Source organism: Neolamprologus brichardi, chromosome 16, assembly GCF_056152115.1.
Source record: "Neolamprologus brichardi isolate AB-2024 chromosome 16, ASM5615211v1, whole genome shotgun sequence".
NCBI classification, from domain to species: Eukaryota; Metazoa; Chordata; class Actinopteri; order Cichliformes; family Cichlidae; genus Neolamprologus; species Neolamprologus brichardi.
In genome coordinates this window covers 27,262,416-27,283,659 of record NC_142119.1, presented here as the reverse complement: position 1 = coordinate 27,283,659, position 21,244 = coordinate 27,262,416, and the positions used below count along the sequence as shown (strand labels likewise).

At 38.8% G+C, this 21,244-nt stretch overlaps 1 protein-coding gene across 1 annotated transcript; it reads left to right on the top strand.

Annotated features, from left to right (window-relative positions):
* The first annotated feature begins 157 nt into the window (after positions 1-157).
* On the top strand, positions 158-20,929 carry sacs2 (sacsin molecular chaperone 2). The gene is made up of 8 exons (XM_087830124.1): positions 158-182; positions 652-697; positions 1,339-1,426; positions 6,639-6,750; positions 6,951-7,097; positions 7,188-8,619; positions 8,804-8,892; positions 9,009-20,929. Exons 2-8 carry the CDS (start codon positions 669-671, stop codon positions 19,946-19,948), a joined length of 12,837 nt encoding a protein of 4,278 aa, XP_087686250.1. The 5' UTR covers positions 158-182; positions 652-668; the 3' UTR covers positions 19,949-20,929.
* The last annotated feature ends 315 nt before the right edge of the window (positions 20,930-21,244 follow it).

Sequence of the window (21,244 nt, the reverse complement as noted above, 5' to 3'; positions counted from 1 at the left end):
GGGCTGTTTTTGTTTCTTTTGGTTTCGTTTCTAACAGAATAAGGGCGAAAATGGGACAAAACCTGAGCAGAAGTCCACGTTCCACGCTGTGATTGGTCATCAGCAGCCTTTATATAAAGCAGACTGATGTATGATCGTTACTTTAACTGAACCAGATGGGACCACTTACTTTCATGAGCGAGGTACTATGATTTTATTTTTGTTAATATCATTGGTATTGCAGTTACCTACTTAGTATAATGTACTCCTTAAAGGATGTACAAATATGTACAAAGTGTGGCTCTTCATAGTTTAGTTTGCATAGCATTGCATTGTATCTAAAAACAGTGCAGCTTGTAGGTAGCTGATATTTGATTTTTTTTTTTAAATTCAAGCTGATTAACAGGAAGTTGGCTGCTATTCAGCGATAGTGTATATTTCCTTCCTCTTTGGGGGTGATAGAGGCCACCCAAACACATGAGATATCAATAGAAAGCCCAGAATGTCCTCTATTTAGTACATCAGGACTTAGTGGGATAACTCAAATAAGTCAAAAGATATAGACCAAAAAACAAATGTCTATTACAGAGGACATAAACGAATAGGCTGGTTCTCAGGAGGATATGTTATATGACTTTGTTCTGCTCACAAAATACCCTGAATTTCTTACAGGAACCAACCCTGGAACAATGAGTCTGAAAGCAAAGAAGAAAGCTCGGTGAGTTGCTTTGATTTTACTTTAATGTTATGTATACAGTTCTTCCTACTGTATATAAAACAATAGGAAATACTGTTATGCACTTCCTACAGAACAGTATTTCTGTAGGAAGTACTGTATGCAAAAAATATGTGGCTCCATAGTACTGTAGGAAGTGCTGATACATATTAATATGATTTTTGGCGCTAATGTTATTTTCTCATGTTACTTGTAGGTCAAATTATTTATTGAATTGAATTACTGCTCAGTGTGTAATTATTTGAATCACTATATGAAATGTTTTTATTAGTCTTTGAGTGCACATCTTCAGTCATCTCCATGAATGAGTTCAAAAATTTGTAACCAGTTCCCTAAAATTACATACTGAATGCAAAGTTCGTATTCAACGTTTTATCATCCAAAATACATCAAGTACCTTATAATAATAATTTATTGTCCCATAAAGTATCTTCTGATTTCATCACAAGCTGTTATCTGATTGAAAGTTGAGAACTTTATGGCTAAGAATACAAGTAAAATACACAAGCTTGTTTAATATTAGCTCTTTCCTATAATCAGTGTATCAGGAGGACTCACTTTGGTTTAAATTAAATTCAAACTCGGTGTTTTTTAATTTCTCTACTGATGTTGCTTTTTTATAGGACTTCTTTCGGGGCCACGGCACCGCCCTTCATTGACTACTTGAAAGATATTCTACGTCGATATCCAGATGGTGGACAAATTTTGAAGGTTGGTGTAATGTTTTGCCAAAAGCCCATTTCATCAGTTACTTCTTAAAGTACTTCATGGGTAGGGATGGGTATCGAAAACCGGTTCTTGTTGAGAACCGGTTCCCACTGTTTCAATTCCTTGGAATTGTTTGCCATTCTTGCAAACGATTCCCTTATCGATTCCAGTCACCCCGAATGACGTCACCACGTTGCGGAGCGTCATTTACCTGGCAGGAAACATGGCGCGTAAGCGGCTCAAACGCTCAAAACTTTGGTTATACTTTACGAGAACGGATGACAACAGGGCAACTTGCAATACTTGCAAAGTAGATATTTCATTTAAGGAAGGAAACACTACGAATATGCAAAAGCATTTGCTCACAAAACACGCGATAACCTTAAATGAATGTCGTGTTTTTAATTCCGCTCCGGACTCGTGAATCTCAACCCAGCAGCAGCGGTAACGTTTGCACGTCCTCTCCCGTTAATGCGGCAGGTAAATAATCAACTAACAGTGCATATTATGTTAGCGCGATCTGCCTTATTACAAAACCTGCCATTACTGTGCGTTTAGGTGACCATGATGAGAGACACAGACAGAGTCTGGCTCAGATGCTGGCAGTTGTCGCTGCAGTCTACCGGTAGCGTCTCCTTTCAGGTCAGGATAGACGAATGTCACCGAGCAGTGACTAAGTTTGTGGTAAAAGGTTTGCACCCATTTGCCACAGCAAATGATTTTCAGTAAGTGAATGTGTTTAATTGTAGGCAGGGACATTACTGGATATTCTTGTGTAATTGCTACTGAATAATTTATGTTATACTTTGTTATTGCTACAGAAGAATATTTATTTTATTATTTTACATTTACAATTTTTTTTTCCTGGGGACCCAGTGACACCCCATTGAAGAGCTGTAGGCTGTGGATCTCTTAAGATCTCACTGTTGGGTTTGTAAGGCCATGTTACTCCTAAATTTCTATCTTGTTCAAAGAGAAGATATAAAACAAAGTTCTAAGCTAATCGAACTTAATGTTCTCCTTTTTTTTTAAAAAGAATCGATAAGAGAATCGAATCGTTAAACAGAATCGAAAATGGAATCGGAATCGTGAAAATCTTATCAATACCCATCCCTATTCATGGGGTTGCAAAAGGATTTTCAGTCCTTTAGAAATCCGGTTTCAAAACTGTCCCTTGGCTCTAATCAGTAAATGCTTTCCTAATGATTAAATTGTCTCAGTTACTCATTTTGTACCTTGCTGATAAAAAAACATTAAGTCCATTTTGTAAATAATTTTTAAATAAATCATTATGTGATCATTTAAACTGTCACAAAGGAGGGTTATCTAGTCTGTGCTAACGAGCTAACTCCTTGTTATTAAAAAACACTATTTTCACAGTAAGATACACCATTGTGCACCCGGTTTCCAAAAAATAACAAGATAATGACAGCAAAAAAACACTAAGATTGTGGCCTCATAACAGACTTCAATGACTAATGTCACCGTGGTTCTGTCCAACTTTCATAGTGTGAAGAACTCATAAACTAATATTGACCAAATTTTACACAAATGGATACGTTTTAGGAAATGATGATATTTTATATCCAAAGGGTTAAATTTCTGGTTTACAGTAACATAATATTTTAAAAAAAACTTTTCCGGCCATTGTTCAATACTGCAACACTAATCCTGGATGTATACCTTGTGAGTATAGTGTGACTGTTTGATTTTTTTGCTGCTTGGATGCAGTTTCTTTGTAGTAACAAATATATTTAAAACTCTTTTGGCTATCATAGCTATAAACTTGTATGTGGAATCAGCTTTACAGGTCAAACGTGAGCACATGTTTTTTGAGCTTCAAGATCTGTACCGCAAACAACATTCTCTATCTTAGACGCTTGACTTGGATAGGGATCAAATTAGTGGATTATTGGACACATGGATGTAAACTGCAAACTGACTGCAAGCATTACTATAATTCTGTTTTTTCTGCAAGCATTACTATAATTCAGTTTTTTCTGAGGTTTTGCACCACATAGGCACCATGTACATTAGGGTTCTTCTGCATACTGAGTTGCCTTTTTTGTGTGCTTTAATGTTGGAAGAAAATGTGAAAATATAATACAGTACAATTTAACACTAATAGTATACAGTTGTGTTCAGAAGTTTACATACACAGGGGCATGAATGTCAGGATAAATTTTTCTTTGAAAACTAAGAATTGTATGCACAAGTTTGGATTTATTTTGGATTTTCCCTAATCCACCAAGGGTCAAAGATATATATTAAGTTAGCCTTCTTTATCCATCTCAAAACCGGTTTTGATGTGCGTTTAGGATCATTGTCATGTTAGAACACTCAATTGTGTTTAAATTTTAACTGTCTGACTGTTGATTGGATGTAAAGTTGAAGAATTTTTAAAGTAATCAGTTTTCAATATTCCATCCCCTTCGTGTAATGTACCAGTACCACAGCAAAACAGCCCCAACGCATGATGCTATTGACATCATGCTTGACAAACTGGCACACTGTTCTTAGGTTTGAAAGACTCAGCTTCACTGCTTTTCATTGTGGCCAAATACCAGAATCTTTGTTTTCGTATGACTATAAAACTTTTCTCCTGAATGTATTCTTACAGACCAAGGTCTGTAAGAAATAAATGTAAATCCTGTAAACTTTCAGTGTAGTCAGTCATGATTTAATAATGATGATAAGAATTTAATAGGCCTTGGCATTGTAAAAGACACTGTAGAACCTTCAGTAGCACTTAAAAGATTTAAGTTACTGTATGTGTAACGCTTCCAGCTCTTCAAAAATCACAGACGCTCAGAAAGGTTGGCTTTTCACAATTTATTCCTGCAGAAGACATAAAACACACTCAACAGGTGTCTTCTGATGGTACTAGCAATTGTAGCTCCCTCACAGTGCAAGCACGCGCTGTGTCGACAGACTTACAATTAACTTTTTAATGAAGAAAAGATGGAAAATAATAATTTCTCCCATTTTTCAGTCTGTCACACTGAACTTGTATACAAAAAGAAATCTTATGACTAATAAAATACATTTCACAATTGTATAAAACAAAATAACAGGATAACAGAAGTCTCAGTAAACAGTATCACCGGCTAAACATTGCCCTCTAGTGAAAAATTAACGGTAGCGCACTACATTTTCACTTGCTTGTGCTTTACAGACAAGATGACTGTTAACGGCTCACATACCTGCAGAAGACATAAAACACACTCAACAGGTGTCTTCTGATGGTACTAGCAATTGTAGCTCCTACAATGTAAAACAACATCACAAAAAGCACAGAAAAACAGTAAATCAAACACATTTCCTGCTATGCGCAGCAACCACTAGGGGGCTGACAAAAGCTCACTGCCAAAGAGCATAAATACGGCAGAAACACTGTTTAACAGCAACCAGCCTTTGTTTCGGTTACACAGAAACTTTCTAATATCAATATGAACCTATATACATCGACATGTACAACTTATGTAACAACATTCACACCAGAAACCATAAAAATGCCAGAGCCTTTCATTACAGAACTTACCCTCACAGTGCAAGCGCGCGCTGTGAGGAGCGGAAGCCGCAGCTTCTAAACGTTAGAGTGAGATCCGGTTTCTGGGTTTTCAAAATAAAATATAATAAAAAAATGATAAAATTCACACTTAAAATAATAATTAAGAACAGGTAAGTGCATGTTTTTCTGATGTATTTTTAACTCCGTTACATATGTATATAATATATATATTATATATTATATATTATATTTTGGCCTTCTGTGGATTAGAGAAAATCTAAAATAAATTCAACCTTGTGCATCCAATTCTTTTTTTTTTTTTTTAAATAATTCAAAATATATGCTGTACAATCATTCCACCGAGGAAAAAGAACAGTTCAAAGAAATCAGGAAAGTCCCAAATTACCATGGCATTCACGACCATGATGAGAGTATGTAAACTTTCAACCACAACTGTTTAGTTTTCAGTATTTCCGCTGAGTTAAACTGACACAAATAATAATTATGTCATAAAGCTTAAAAGATTTTTGTTTTTCATTGTATGTTGGTGAGCAAATAATTCTAATTAAAAAGTTGATTAACAATGTGCAAATAGATGAAGCAAATAAATGTTAACAGTAGAAACTGAGACGGATCTTTTCATTGTACACATTTTGATGTTACAGTAGGAAACCTAAATGGCTAATTAAAGCAGGGCTAGATCCCATTTAAACGAGTCACTTTCAGGGTTTGGTATGCAGGTTCACAGGAAAGATGGGACACTTCTTGGAACAAAACCATTGTTCACATCACCTTTTCCTGCTAAAGTAAGGCAAAATTGCTTGTAGGGGTGCGGCTATCAATTATTTTAGGGATCAAGTAATCTATCGATTATTCAACTGATTATTTGAGTAATTGATAAGAAATACTTTTGTCTTATTAATGAGCAATAATAAATAATCAAAAGAGAAAGAACCAGCAGTGCATTGGTTTCCATTTTACATACTGCAATGCTTTAAAGTTTAACTGCATACAATAATATTTACATAAATAAATAAAATAAAATAAAATCTATATTGAAATTTTAGCTTTTAAAGAAAACAGTTTCTTAAATGCAAAAGATATATAAAAATCTCAATCACAAACTAAACTAAGGAATAAAAATGTACCTTTACTCTGTCTTGTTGGAAGATTTTCTGACATTATTAAAAGGTAAGTTTAAAAACCCTCAGGTCAGGTACACCCCATCTCCCCCTTTAGCCTCACCCCTGTTTGCTGAAGGTATCGCTTTTATGAAATTAAATGATGATTTTACCAGTCTGGTGTCAGACTAAACTCCCAGGAGCTTTTTTCCAGTAAAGGTTTTAATGGTAATTACAGGAACAGCCCTGCTGTTTTGGATGCTAGAAAAGCATTTTCTTTCACTTATCCTGACCTCACCGTTCTCAGTAATGGCTCTGACTCTTTGCGCTGTGTAAACAGACTCTGGCTCCACATTAAACTGTGCCAGCATCAACATCACTGCTGCTATTATCAGTGTTTTTGAAAAGCTAACATTTACGTTGTTTGGCAAATGAGCGCGCTACAGAGCCGTGCATTAAACACAGCATAGAAGAATTTTTGTCGAGAATGTTTTTTAGAATTAAATTACTTGATGAATTTTTGCAGCCCTACTAGCTTCCATTGACTGTCTTCTGTTAATAGTTGGTTTTGTTGGTCAATCAGGAACTGATTCAAAATGCAGATGATGCTCAAGCCACAAAAGTGGTTTTCATCCATGATGAGCGAAGCTATGGGACTGAAAGCCTTTGGACTGAAGAACTGGGAAAATATCAAGGTATTTATTGATTAACAATAAATAAAAAACCTTTTCTCTAAAACATATGTTTCTAACGTTTCTTTTACTTTTACATGAAAAAATGTTAAAAAGAACAAAAGTGTGTGTGTGTGTGTGGGGGGGGGTCGTCACTCTTTTTTTCAGTCTTTCTTTTTTTATGTATTATCACCAAGCCATGAGAATGTTTTATTTTTACGAAGGTCCTGCTCTCTATGCCTACAACAATGCCGCATTCACTGAGGACGACTGGGGAGGAATTCAGATGGCTGGAAGGAGTGTCAAGCGTGACGACCCGAACAAAGTCGGGAGGTTTGGAATCGGCTTCAACTCTGTTTACCACATAACAGGTGAAACTACGTATAGTTATCACACTTGATAAGAGTAATGTTTTTTTAAAATAAACAATTGACAGTAGCATATCTTTACTTTGTTCATAGATGTTCCAAGTATATTCAGTTCAGGGCATCTTGGCATGATGGATCCCCAAGAAAAAGTATTTGGAGAGAGAAATGGAGGGTTTCAGTGGTCTTTGGATGATGCTGAAGACCAAGAAGTTCTGCTGAATATGCGTGATCAGTTTCAACCATTTAGAGATATAGTCTCACATGTGTGTGAACATGGATGGTCAAAAGTTGTCATGGAGGATCAGCACTTCAATGGGACAATTTTTAGATTTCCTTTACGCAATGAAGCATCAGAGATTTCTGATAATCTGTATGACTCAGATAAAGTGGTTGAGCTTTTTGATAGCTTCATTGCAGATGCAGATTTGAGCCTCCTCTTCTTGAAAAGCGTCACCTCCGTGTCCTTGTTACATATTAGTGAAGATGGAGCTGTTAACACCAGACTTGAAGTGAAATCCTCAGTCCCCACAGATGGTGTTTTGGAACCAGAAGAGGAGTCAGTCACTGAGGGTCTAACAAGGTTCAAAGTTATAACTGTGAGTTCAAAAGACCAAAAAGAGACAAAGTGGCTTCTGACAACATGCACCATGAAAGAGGGCGTTGCAGAAGATCTTGATTTGCTTACAAAGAAGTTGAGCTTTTTACCTCAAGTTGACCTGGCATTCCCCTGTGGTGAGAAGAGAGACTGTAGCCAGAGCAGACTGAGCTGCTTTCTCCCCCTTCCAAACAATGAATCCAATAAGACAGGACTCCCAGTTTATGTCAATGCATGCTTCGGCCTCACAGACAATAGAAGACACATCAAATGGCAAGAGGAAGACCAGAGACACGATGAACATGCTTTGTGGAATGAAATGCTGATGAAGAAGGTGTTTCCACAAGCATACATCAAGATCATTCAAGATGCCATTAAACTTGCCCAAAAATCTATCCTCCCTGTTTCCTCTGTGTACAATCTGTGGCCAGATCTCACTCAGATACAACACAAAGAAAAATGGCATGCTCTCACTCTGGATGTTTTTCATCACTTATTCAGACAGAACATGGCCATCCTCTCTCTTGCTAAAGATGAAAGACAGTTTGTCTCTCCATCAGAAGCTGTTTTCCCCTGCAATGGCCCAACAAGCACCAACATATTGTCTGCCATTAAAAGGGCTTTAGTGTCATGTGGAGAAAATCTTGTCACTTTACCAGCTAGTGTTGCAAGGGCCATAAATGAGGTCTACCCAAACCCTACTACCCTAAAACATGTGACTCCAGCATTCCTCAGGGCCATTCTCCACAGGACCGGTGTGGATAACATCACCAAAGACGACAAACTTAGTCTTTTGGAGTACATTTTAGGTGATGAACAATACAAAGAACTTGAGGGTCTTCACCTCCTTCCACTCAGTGATGGCTCTTTCAGATATTTCACATACAAAGAGGAAGACACCGCTTTGATTGACAGCCATGAATGTCCAAGGTAGGGTTTCCATACATGTATCAATATTTAAAATAAATGTTATATTCATTATGACTAATGTTGCCATTTTTATGTGTTATTCACATATTGATTGTAACTGAATATTTTGAAAGTTCAGGAATGTTTCTATACCGAATGAACTCTTAACAGTTTGATCGACAGAATCCATTGCACTTTTTTATAGAGTCTTGCTGCCATTCTGTAAACCCTTCTTCATCCCACATGATCTGACACCAGCCTGCAGTGCCCATCTGAAAGAACTGGCCAGAAGAAGTAAGTGAAAGTAATTTTAAACAATGCAGAGTCATTTGTACACAGCTACACATTTTAGCGCACACATTTATTCGTAACTTTAAAAAAAGAAAAAATCTTTTTAATCTGCTCTTCAGATTTCTTCAAGGTCACCAACATTGATGTATCCCAGTTGGCTGAATATGCAAGACGATATTTGCCACCAGACTGGAAGCAGACAGGGAAAAACCTTGTTACATGGGACAACAACAACAGTCAGCATCCACCTTCAGACTGGTTCCAAGAATTCTGGAGGTTTCTCAACAGTCATTTTAATGAGTTAAGTCCTTTCACTGACATACCTCTAATACCAGTTAGTCCTCTGTCTGGCAGTCAGACTGTATCAGTAGCAAAACTACAGCAGAACACAACTCTGATCTTTCAGAAAAGTAAACAGCTGAATTTGCCAGACCAAATAGCTCAGCTGGTGAACAAAGTTGGTGGCACAGTGGTGAGAGGAAATGAGTGGCTCAGGCATGTAGACCTTGACTCGTACGTGCTGTGCCCATCTCCAAGGAGTGTTTTGAAGGTCCTGATGAATTTAGATTTCCAGCATCTTGTCACAGAACTCAAATCCGCCTCTCACACAGCACGAGAAGAACTGAAAGACTATCTGTCTTATCTGGATTCTCTCTCAAAAACAGAGAAAGATTTTCTCTTGAAGTTGCCTTTGTTTCAAACCATGAAAGGATTCAGTGTTGCAGCTCAATCGAAACAAGCTGTGCTTCTGATCTCAGGCCTAACATTACCAACAGAGCTCCCTATGCCTGATTCCATAATCCAGTGTTCTACTGAGACTGACCGCAGACTGTTACAGCTGCTCAAAGTTCATCTCTTGGACACCGCCGAAGCAGCCAATGTTCTTGTTGACAGCATAAGGAAAGGCGCTTGCAGCAGGGACAACACTAACAAAACAATGACTTGGATTTTACAGCATGGTAAGGTGCTTTTCTCACAAAACGAATCCCTGAAATGCAGCTGTAAGGACTTGAGCTTCATTGAGGTGAATGGACAGCTGAAAAAGGCATCTGACTTTTTTGATCCAAGAATTCAGACTTTTAAAGTCATCTTTGAGTCAGACTTCTTTCCACCGCCTTCATACACTCATTCACTGCAGATGCTGGAAAGCTTAACAGAAATGGGATTACTGAATAAAGAGATGGATGTCTCACCTGAACATTTGCTACATGCTGCCACCCTGACTGACAAACTGTGTGTGAACTCACAAACCGAGGATCTAAGAAGAGCTCAGGTTCTGTTGGAAATGGTGGAAAGTAATAGTTTACTGTCAAGGTTTTCTCACAGACAACTTCATTGCCTCAAAATGTTAAAATGGATCCCATGTGAACAACCTGGAACTGACCAAAATTTCAGTGATAAATCTCAGAAGTATTGTTTGTTTTGCCCAAATGAAATAAGACATTCTGTGTATAAGGACATTGTTGGACATGTAATGCCACTAACAGGGAAGCTCAGTGACAGAGTTAGCAACAGCCTTGGTCTCAAAGACCTACCACCACCTGAAAAAGTGATTGAAAATCTGACAGTCTTGAAATCAAAAGCTCTGGAAATGGTTAATCCTGACACAGATGTAGACTTCAAAAGACAGCTGCACAGCATTTACAAACACATGCAAGACAATGTCTCTGTATTTGTTACAATGATGGACAATGAGACATGCTGGCTATGGACTCACAACCAGTTTGTTGCACCCCAGGATCTGGTTCTTGAATACCCAAATAATCTAGATCTGAGTTCTTACATTGGGAAGGTGCCAAGTGAATTTTTGCCATACAGAACATTGTTCCAGAGGTTTGGCCTGAGAACAGTACTTTCAAATGAGGACATTTTGGGCATTCTGTACTCCATCCAGGAAGCAATTGAAGTAAGACAACCGCCATTTGCAAGTTCCTCAGAGGTCAAAGTGTCAATAGAAATTCTCAACTGGCTCTGGAAAGAGGAGAAGACTGTTGAGGATGACATCCCAGTGCCAGTCATTGCTGGGGGAGGAAGATTTAACCTTAAACCACGATCAACAGCTCTTTTCTGTGATGTAAGCAAAAATGGACTAAAAGAACTAAACTGCAGAGAAGAGGAAATTTATGTCATACATGAGGAAATCCCAAAAGCAGCAGCTGAATGGCTGGAAATTCGTTTTCTCAGTACCCACATCCTTGATCCAGAGGAGATAGGAATAGAGCAGTGTGGACAATCTGAACCAATAACAATGAGGATAAAAAACATTCTTAAAGAGTATGATGAAGACAGTGACATCTTCAAAGAGCTCATCCAGAATGCAGAGGATGCTGGGGCAGATGTTTGCAAGTTCTTGGTGGATTTCAGAGTACACAGAGATGCCCCCGAAAGCCTGATTGACCCTGACATGGCTCTTTGTCAGGGACCTTGTCTTTGGGCTTTTAATAATGAGCAGTTCACAGCAGAGGATTGGAAAAATATTGTCAGAGTTGGCTCAGCCTCGAAGGAAAACAAAGTGGAAAAAATTGGAAAGTTTGGACTTGGATTCAACACTGTGTATCATGTGACAGATGTCCCCTCCATCCTTAGTGGCAACACTCTCCTCATACTGGATCCAAATGTTACTCATCTCACAAAACATATCAAACATAAATCAAATCCTGGAATCAAGCTGGATCTCTCTCAACAGCAACTCTTTCATTGTTTTCCTGGTCAGTTTGGATCATATGAAAACATTTTTGACTGTAATTTCACCCGAAAAAGTCCTCCTGAACCCTATCCAGGCACTCTGATCAAACTACCTTTCCGAAGTGAAGAAGAAGCTGTCAAATCAGAAATAAGCACAAATGTGTATCAAAAACCCAATATCCTTGATTTTCAACATCTCTTTTCTAAGAATTCACAAACCCATCTGCTCTTTTTAAAGAACATCATTACATTATCCCTCCAAAATATCCCACACAATGGATCAACTCCACCAAGAGAAAATGAAATAGAGACCATCTTCTCTGTGTCCAAAACCACTGTGAGTGCAATGGAGATTCCTGATGACACCAGTGTGTCCCAGCAACGTCATGCTGAGAAATCACTAATGAAACTTGATGGTAAATGCAAAGGACTAATTGAATCTTGCACAGTCAGAATTATCCAAATATCCAGTCAGCAGTCTAATGAAACTAAACTTCAGTTCTGGCTCCTGTACAACTGCTTTGGGACAGATGAGTCCTTTAAAATGGCCATTCACAAAAACAAGCAGGCCAGTTTCTCTTTGCCCATTGGAGGGATTGCTGTGCCCTTGCAAAATCATCCAGAAACTGGAAAATTCAGCACATTACAAACAGATCTTGTTGGACAGGCCTTTTGCTTCCTTCCTCTTCCCATTCACACGGGTCTTCCTGTCAATGTAAATGGCACATTTGCTGTGACAAGCAACCGAAAAGGTCTGTGGGAAACTGGAGTGAAAAATGACTGGAACAAAGCTCTCCTTCAGGATCCAGTAGTGACAGCATATGTTACTGTACTCAAGGCACTAAAGAAAATGTCAGAAAATAAGCAGCTGGTGAGTTACTGTTATCACACCTTTTGGCCTGATAGGGAGAAAGTGACTGAAACTTTCAAGCCTTTAGTGGATGCACTTTACTCAACCATTGTTGATGACTCTGTTGGTCCAGAGCTCTTTAGTGATGGAGAACAATGGCTCTCAATGAACAATGTTATATTTCTTCATGAGAGCATTGAAAATGATGAAAAGATTGGTGACCTTGCAGTTCAAGTTTGCCAGAAATATGCAAAAGGACCCAACCATGTTGTTCCCCTTCCTGTGTGGCTGAGAAATAGCTTCAAACAGGCTGGCCTTGAAAAGGTTTTACAAAACAGGACCTGGAACTGGGAGAAGTTCTACAGAGAAGCAGTGTTCAGTAACCTAACTACAATGGACTCGAAGAGTAGAGATACCCTTGTGCTGCATGCTATTGACCTTCATATCAAAGAAATTGACAATCTGCTGCTCTGCTATCCATGCATACCCACAAAGGGTGGACAGCTCCAACATGTCAGGAATCTTGTGAATCCTACAGGGAAAGTGGCCTGTCTTTTTGAATCAAAAGAGGGACGCTTGCTTGATGGATCCGAAAATGACTTCAGAGCTCCAAAAAGGATTCAGCGTTTGTTGGAACTCGGTATGGCAAATGACCATCTCCCATTGGAAGATATCACAGAGAAAGCGGGCACAATTAATAAAACCTGGAGCATTGACAAAAAGAAAGCATTTGTCCACTTGAAGTGCCTTTTTGAACTGATGAAGAATCACATTTATGATATAGAGTCTCACCACTGGAAAACACTGAGGACAACTGGATTTCTTCCAGCATATTCCCCTGGTGATGCAAAAATGGAAGGAAATGTAACACTTAAAAGGCCCACTGATGTTTTTAGTGACAAATGCTCCCTTCTCGTTAACATGACACAACCAGTGCTGGATAATAGTAATTTGAAAATACACCACAGTGATCCAGTCCTAAAGATCTTGGGCGTGAACAGCACTCCGAAGCCAGAGGTGGTGCTCCAGCAGCTGCATGAAGGAAGCAAACAAGCACACTCCATTGACAGATCCATGCTTTATAAAATAGCATTTGAGTGCTATAAGTGTCTGGATCAGTGGATCTGTGACTCTGGAAATGCCACTTACATTTCACAACAAGCGAGTTCATTTCCATTCATCCTCATTGGTGATACATTTGTGAATGTTGATCGTGTAGCTGAGAACGGGCAATTTGAAGCAAAGCCCTATCTCCACGTACTTCCAGCTGCCTTCACAAGTTTCAGGAACCTCTGGACATGTATAGGTGTTGAAAAACAATTCACGATCACTCAGTTTCTAACTGTGTTGCAGGAATTACAAGCTCAACATGGAAACCAGCCCCTACCAGAGAGTGATCTCTCAGTTGTCTTCACAATTTTAAACAAAGGGATATTTGAGGTCAAAGTCAAAATCACAGATGACTGTCTGATACCCAATGAGCATGGAGTTTTGCAGTTTGCTAGTGAGCTATTTTACAATGACAGCCCATGGATGCCACTCACTTCAGGGGTCACATTATGTCACGAGAATATCCCACGAGCTATGGCTTGCCACCTTGGAATCAAAACAACAAGGCATCATTCTCTGGAAACCCACACAGTTGATGACATGTCACCATTTGCTTTTGACTTTGAACAGCAGGAACAGCTGACTGTTCGTATTAAAAACATAATTTCAGCCTATCCATCAAAGAAGGATATCCTTAAAGAGCTCATCCAAAATGCTGATGATGCAGAAGCAACAGAAATTCACTTCATCTGGGACAAAAGACAACATGGAAAAGAAAAAACATTTGGGGAGAAATGGGACAATCTCCAGGGTCCAGCACTTTGTGTGTTCAACAACAAAGTGTTTTCTGATGCTGACATTAAGGGAATTCAACAGCTGGGAGAGGGAGGAAAGCACAGCACCCCAGGGAAGATAGGGAAGTACGGAGTTCGATTCAACTCTGTTTACCATCTGACTGACTGCCCTTCGATCCTTACAGGAGATGAAGTACTTTGCATTTCTGACCCCAATCAAAAATACATTGAAAATCACTCAAATAACCAACGATATGGCATTGGCTATAAACTAGCTGACACTTTCAAAGAAATGTACGTAGATGTCTACAAATCCTTTCTTCCAGACAAATTTTCTCTTAAAGAGGGCACCATGTTCAGATTACCTCTGAGAATAGGTACAAATGCAAAAACCTCCAAAATATCACAGCAAGGAGTCACTGACCGTGACATGAAAGAACTGTGCTCTGCTCTGTCTAAAGATCCTGAAGGACTAATTCTCTTTCTGAAAAACATCTGCAAAATCAAAGTCCATGAAATCAGTGAAGATTCAAGAGGACTTAAAACCATCTTTGAGGTTGAAAAAAATCTGCCACAGAAAAGTCGGGAAGAGAAAGATGCTTTTGTAAAACATCTACAAAATGCACTGCAATCAGACAAATTAGCAACACAAAAGACTTTCTATGAAACCACAATTTCCACACCGCACAAGATTTTCTATGAAACTGTGATTTCCACCTCAGATAAAAGACAAAGTAAGTGGATTGTTGCAGAACAGTTTGGCTCCTTCAAAGACAGCTTTGAATTAAAACTATCAGACAAAATTCCCCAAGCATCATTAGCTGCATGTGTGAACACAAAAGGGTCCGGCATCATGGATTTTAAAGGAGAAGCCTTTTGTTCACTTCCTTTGCCAGGGAAAACTGGATTGCCAGTACATGTCAATGGAAACTTTGAGGTTGATTCTGCCAGGAGAAGCCTTTGGAAAGAAGATGGGAAGAGTAAGAAATCAGACTGGAATGAGATTTTGAAACAGAACGTCATTGCACCACTGTATGCAGATCTCCTGCATTACATCAGGCGCAGCATTGCAGTCAAGAAAGTTTCAGTTGCAAGTACTGAGTCATGTTTCAGAACAGAATACTTGTGTTTTTGGCCAACTGTGTCCAAGGATGTTTGCCCAGACTGGCATGAAATGATACATGAAGTATACAGATCACTGAAAGAAAAAGGCCTTGATGTAATCCCTGTGATGAAGAGCTCAACACGGAAAATTGCAGATAAAAAAATTAAAGAATACTCTTTTGACTGGTGTAATGTCAGCGAAACAGACTCTACTGAGTCACCTTATCTGACAACCTCAGGAAATTTCAAGCTGAACAACATTTTGGAAGATCTTGGAATGAAGCTGGTTCCTTATTCCACAAACATGCAGTGGATTTGGACAAGTTTTAGATCTGCTGGGGTTGAAGTGAAAGCGGTCAGTCCCTCCACTGTGCAGACTTTCCTACGAGCAAAGCCTCTCAATGATCCAACCCAAACAGATGAGGATTTGCCTTTACCCATAAGTGCCACTTTGATCAAAGATGAGAAAAGATGTTCGGAGCTCTTGAGTTTTTGTTTAAAAGATTTCTCCTCAGAAAAGGTCACCCAGGACAATGCCAGTTTGCTCGAACAGCTTCCGCTTCTTCTCACAAAAGATAAAGTATTGACAGTTTTCAACTCCCAGTCACTCAAGTGGATATCAGGATATGAAGATCTCTTCTTTCACTACGAGAACAAATTTGCAGACTATCAGACAAACAAAGACCACATTAAACTTCTTCAAAGTTCAAAACTCATCCAAAAAATGACATTGACCTGCTCGGAGAAATATCTGAAACCATTAATTCAGCATCTTCTTAAGAACTGTGAAGTAGATCCACACACTGGTCTTCATGTCCCAAATGAGAAAATGTTAAAGTGGCTGAAATCACTTTGGATGTTCATAACAAGTGAAATGAAATCATCAACATATAGAGTTGATGAACAAAGTCTGACACTAAGTGAAGTGAGGAAACTCTTCAGTGACTGCTACATTTTACCTGTTCTGTGCCCAAGGTTGAACAACAGGCACTTCCTGCAAACAATGAAACACATTTCAAGTGTTGTGTTTGCCTCAGAAAAACACAAAGACATATCAGGCATCCTCTTCAAACTTGGTTTTATGAGTCTTGATCATGTTTTCTTCTCTAAAATGGACCGAGAGGTACGTTCATGTCTACAGCATGAGCTTCTCGATGTGGATGATCAAAGCTCAGTGTTGGATCAAGTCTACAACATTAATCATCCAGAGTTTTCCCAGCTTTCAAATTATGATATGAAGGAGTTTCAGATGTTCCTGCAATCGGGATTATCCAAGTCCAAAGACAATCAAGAGTATGTGACGAAACTCAAATCCTTACCAATATTTGAAACAACACATGGTGAACGAGTGAGGATTGATGGACCTAAAAAGGTTTATGTTCTCAACATCGAATATTCAGTCATGTTTCCAGATTTGCTCAACCTACCTAACAGCAACAGCATTTTTCTCAAGTTCAACTCTGAGAACCACATACTGTCAGAAACACTCAACATTCAGGTCCTGGATGATTTGCAGTATTTCATGAAGTTTATACTGCCTGCTGTACACCAACTCACAGAGACACAGATTTTTCACAGCCTTAAGCTGTTGCTGTCACTACATTACTTTTCAGAGGACAAGAAAACTATCATCTCTTCACTGAAGACAGTGAAACTGATTCGCAGTTCTCAAGGTAGACTGGAGCCTGCATCATACTATTTTGATGAAAGTGTGGAGCTGTACAAACATATGTTGCCCCAGGAGAAATTTGTTCCTGAGAGATTTTGGACTGAGCTTTGTGAAGGAAATGACTACACAACAAAAAAAGCAAAAGACCTGGTCAGAGAACTTGGAATGAAGCATGTTGTGTCAAACGATGAGATAAAAAACTTTGCGTACCAGCTGGAATCAGAAGCAAAAGGAAAAGGGAGACTTGAAGACCTGAAACTGAAATCATCATTGCTTTTCAGGAAAGCCTTGAATAAAGCATATGATGCCAAAGACGACAAGGAAAGGTTGCTGGAAAGCATTGCTGACATCAAATTCCTTTTTCCAGTCAATATTCGAAAAGAACTGTCCATCTACCACCAACCATTTGCTCCTGAAGGAACTACTGTTAAAATTAGAGGCTCGTTGATTGAAAAAAATCGAGAACATCAGGATTTGATTTGGACCTCAATACCAATTATTCAGTTACCAGTTTATACACAGAAACTTATGCAGATGATGAAAAATGCAGGAGCTCATGAAGAACCACCTCCAAACTGTGTAGCCAGTAACATAAGAAACATCTGTCAGTCACCATGTGAAACTGACCAGCTGATCAAAACACGAGCTAAAGTGTTCAGAAGTTCGTACGCTTACCTGCAAGCAAAAAGATTTGCAGGAAACCAGCTGCCTGGTCTTCCTGTTGTGTTGGTTGAAAAAGACACAAAACTTATGAGGCCTGATGATGTGTGTCTGTCGCTCCTCTGTGATTTGGACTTCAGACCTTATCTGTACAAGATTACTCCAGAAGATGCAATGTATGCACCGTTCTTTCAGAAAATTGGTGTGAAGAACGAAGCTACTGCGGAGCAATATTGTAATGTTTTGGCAGCAGTTTACGCTGATTCCTGTGATAAACAGAAACTACATTCAAACCAACTGAGAACTGTGAAACGAGCTGTTGAGCAGTTGTTTAAGTTAATCAGTGCTCAGGGAAATGAGACACTTCTTGAAAATGTTGAGACTCTGTATCTTCCTGCAGTAGATGGTAAATTATACCCATCGTCCACACTCTGCTACAACGACACAGTGTTTGAGACCAAAAGGTTGGAAGAAGCGCTGGAGAACAAGTTCCTGCTGCTTGAGAAACTCAGTGAATGTCATTTGGGCTACGACAAATACAAGCATCATCAGCTGTTGCAACTGCTGCCTCAGAAGCTTCAGCCAAAGATGCTGTCTGAGTTCACAGAGGAAAGAGTTGTGGAATCAAAGATGCAGCTTTGTGAACTTGGGACTGGCTGTGAATTTAGTGGATGGATTGATAAACATCTCTCCTCAGGAACCTTTAAATATGGATTAATTTGTCTTATTAGAGAGAATTCACAAGGCAAAATAACACAAGAAGATGCTTCTAATATATGTGAGCAGACCTTTGGCAGTATACAGATTATCTGCTGCAAAACTTTGGAAACAGCTCTCTGGCTCGATAACCAGCCACTTCCCAAAACTGATGAAGAAACAGATGTATCTGTGGAACGAGGGCAACAAGGGTGCACCTTTTACTTAAAGCACAATGATGACATTGCTCCCAAGGTAATAACTGAAGTCATCATGACACTGACAAAAGAGATTAATGTTCTTTTAGCAAACAGAATTGCATCGGTTCACCTTCCAGTGCTGGGACTACTCCTCATGTGTGATGATCTGCAAGATGTTCGGAAAACTTTGGCTAAAAATCGGATCCGTGACAGTGCTGAAACTGAAAGTTCCTCTTTTAGTCCAGCAGCCCCTGGGACAGAGATCCCAGAAGAATGGCATGATTGTTTGGACATGAATGTCCTCAACAACTTTGAAGAGGGGGAATATGTTGGCTACAGCATTGGTGACAAGTACATTTATGCAGTTATTGATGAAGAACTGCCTGGTCACAATGGACAATATTCATGGAGATACAAAGTAGATATTGGACAAGATGAGCCCATTGAAGTCAGCTGTGTTGATCTGTTTCAGTTTAAACGAGAAAAGAAGGTAAAACCAGAAGAAAACACTTGCATGGAGCTGGAACCACTGACAGGAGCTGTGCCAAATTCTTCTGAATCATCAACAAATTCTTTACCAGCCTCTGTTGAGGAAGCTAAAAGGGAAATTGATAAATGTTTGGCAGAGATCTGGAGGCTTCCTGAGGAGGAGAGGCACAAAGCCATCAAGAGACTGTACCTCAGGTGGCACCCTGACAAAAATCCGGATTGCCAGTCTCTCGCCAATGAGGCATTCAAATATATACAGAATCGAATTGATGAGCTTAGCAAAGGCAAAGCTGCAGGCTCGACCTTTTCAAGCAGAAACACAAATTTCAGAGGCTTCTATCAACAGTGGAATCAGGAGGCCAGGTATCACAGAAATAGTCGAGAGAGGTTCTCTAGAGGCTATAGAGGTTTCCATTCCTACAACTTCTGGACCCACAATGAAAATGTCCCAAGGCCAGACAGAGAAGAGGCCAGGCGCTGGTGTAGACAGGCTCGCTGCGATCTCAATGCAGCTCACAAAGACACTGGTGGAGGGAGCACAGAGTGGTGTCTGTTTAAGGTCCATCAAGCAGTGGAAAAGTCTCTCATAGCAGCATGCTATAAAAGAAATGGACAACGCCCCAAAAGCAGCTCAATTTCAGCCACTGCTGCACAAGTTTCCTGCTACAGCCTCCAACTGAGAGATCTGCCTGAGATTGTGAAAAACCTGCAGACACTCGGAGTAGATCCCAAAAGGACTCAATATCCCAACTGCCATCCATATCCCCACATACCGAACGGACGATTCAGATCAGAGAATGAAATGCTGGCACTGAACAAGGCATCTGAGCTCCTTAATAAAATAGAAGCATATGTGAATTAAGGATTTAAAACAAGGTATTGGTCAGTGTAACTGTTTTTCTAAATGTTAAAAGGATGATATCAACAGTGGAAAACTGAAATATTATTTAGCATCACAACCAAAAAGGAATTTAAGTTGTATTTTTTTTGAGTAATGATCACTGAATGATGTTAGTATGAAGTATAAACAACAAAGGTTTTTGTGCGCTTTCATGAATATTCACTTAGGAAACATGTAATGACTGTATTACTTTGTTTTGCTTTGCTTTCATTTTGAAGCTGCTCATTTGTGATATTGATATATTATGTGTTTTGTTTTATTTTGAAAATGCGTATATGAAGTATTTTTTGTATGCAACTTAGTTGGGATTTTTGACTACTCTTGGGGGGAGACTATTCATTGGACCGCTTCATTGTTGTTTGGTAAATACCTGCTTGGGAAGCAATATACTTACTGTAATATAACATTTATGAAAAGGCAAATGTGAAGACTACTTACTGAGTGAAGCTGCAACTACTGTAGAAGTTCTGTCTAATGTATTTAGAGATATTCTTACTTATTTTTCTTACATTTTAAACACTTATTACTATTGACATCCATAACTTTTGGTGACAGAAGACACTCAGCATGTAATTTTGTTATGTTAAGTGCAAATGCAAAAGAAATTGGCAGAAATCTGTCACAACCTATTATTATCATTTAATAAAAGTTTTCTTATGAAAGAAAAGAAATGGCAATGCCTGTCATATTTCTAAATACGGGTCAAGGGTTAGCCAATATTACTATAATTAAGTATAAGTATATAATAAGTTTAAGATTATTACTTCATTTCATTCCTTGTTCATTTACTGTATATTCAGGAGTTTGTAAAGGAATAAAGATTACCTACTTTACACTAACTGTGTTTGTTTAATGTGATTTCACTTTTTCACTGTATCATTTAATGTTAATGTGTCAGTAGCCAGTGTGACATAAAAACTGTACCCAGTAATACCAGTAAAATCTGACAGCAAAAAATCTCTGAAGTTTGCTGACTTTGACTCTCTCCCTGAAGTTAAACTTCAACCACCATGTATGGCAATGTAGAATTAAGATTGCTCAAATTCAGGATTACTTGAGCTCTGCAATTTATGAGTTGCGGCTGAGATGAACATACAAAAGACATCTATGCTAAGATGAGATCAGCCATGCACAAGATTAGACAAACCATTGAATCAAAGTGTTTTGAGCAGTTTAAAGACAGTGATGCTCACTTAAAGATTACGTTTACATATACTGAACTCAAAGAAACGTAATTAGAGACGAGATCCGTTAGAA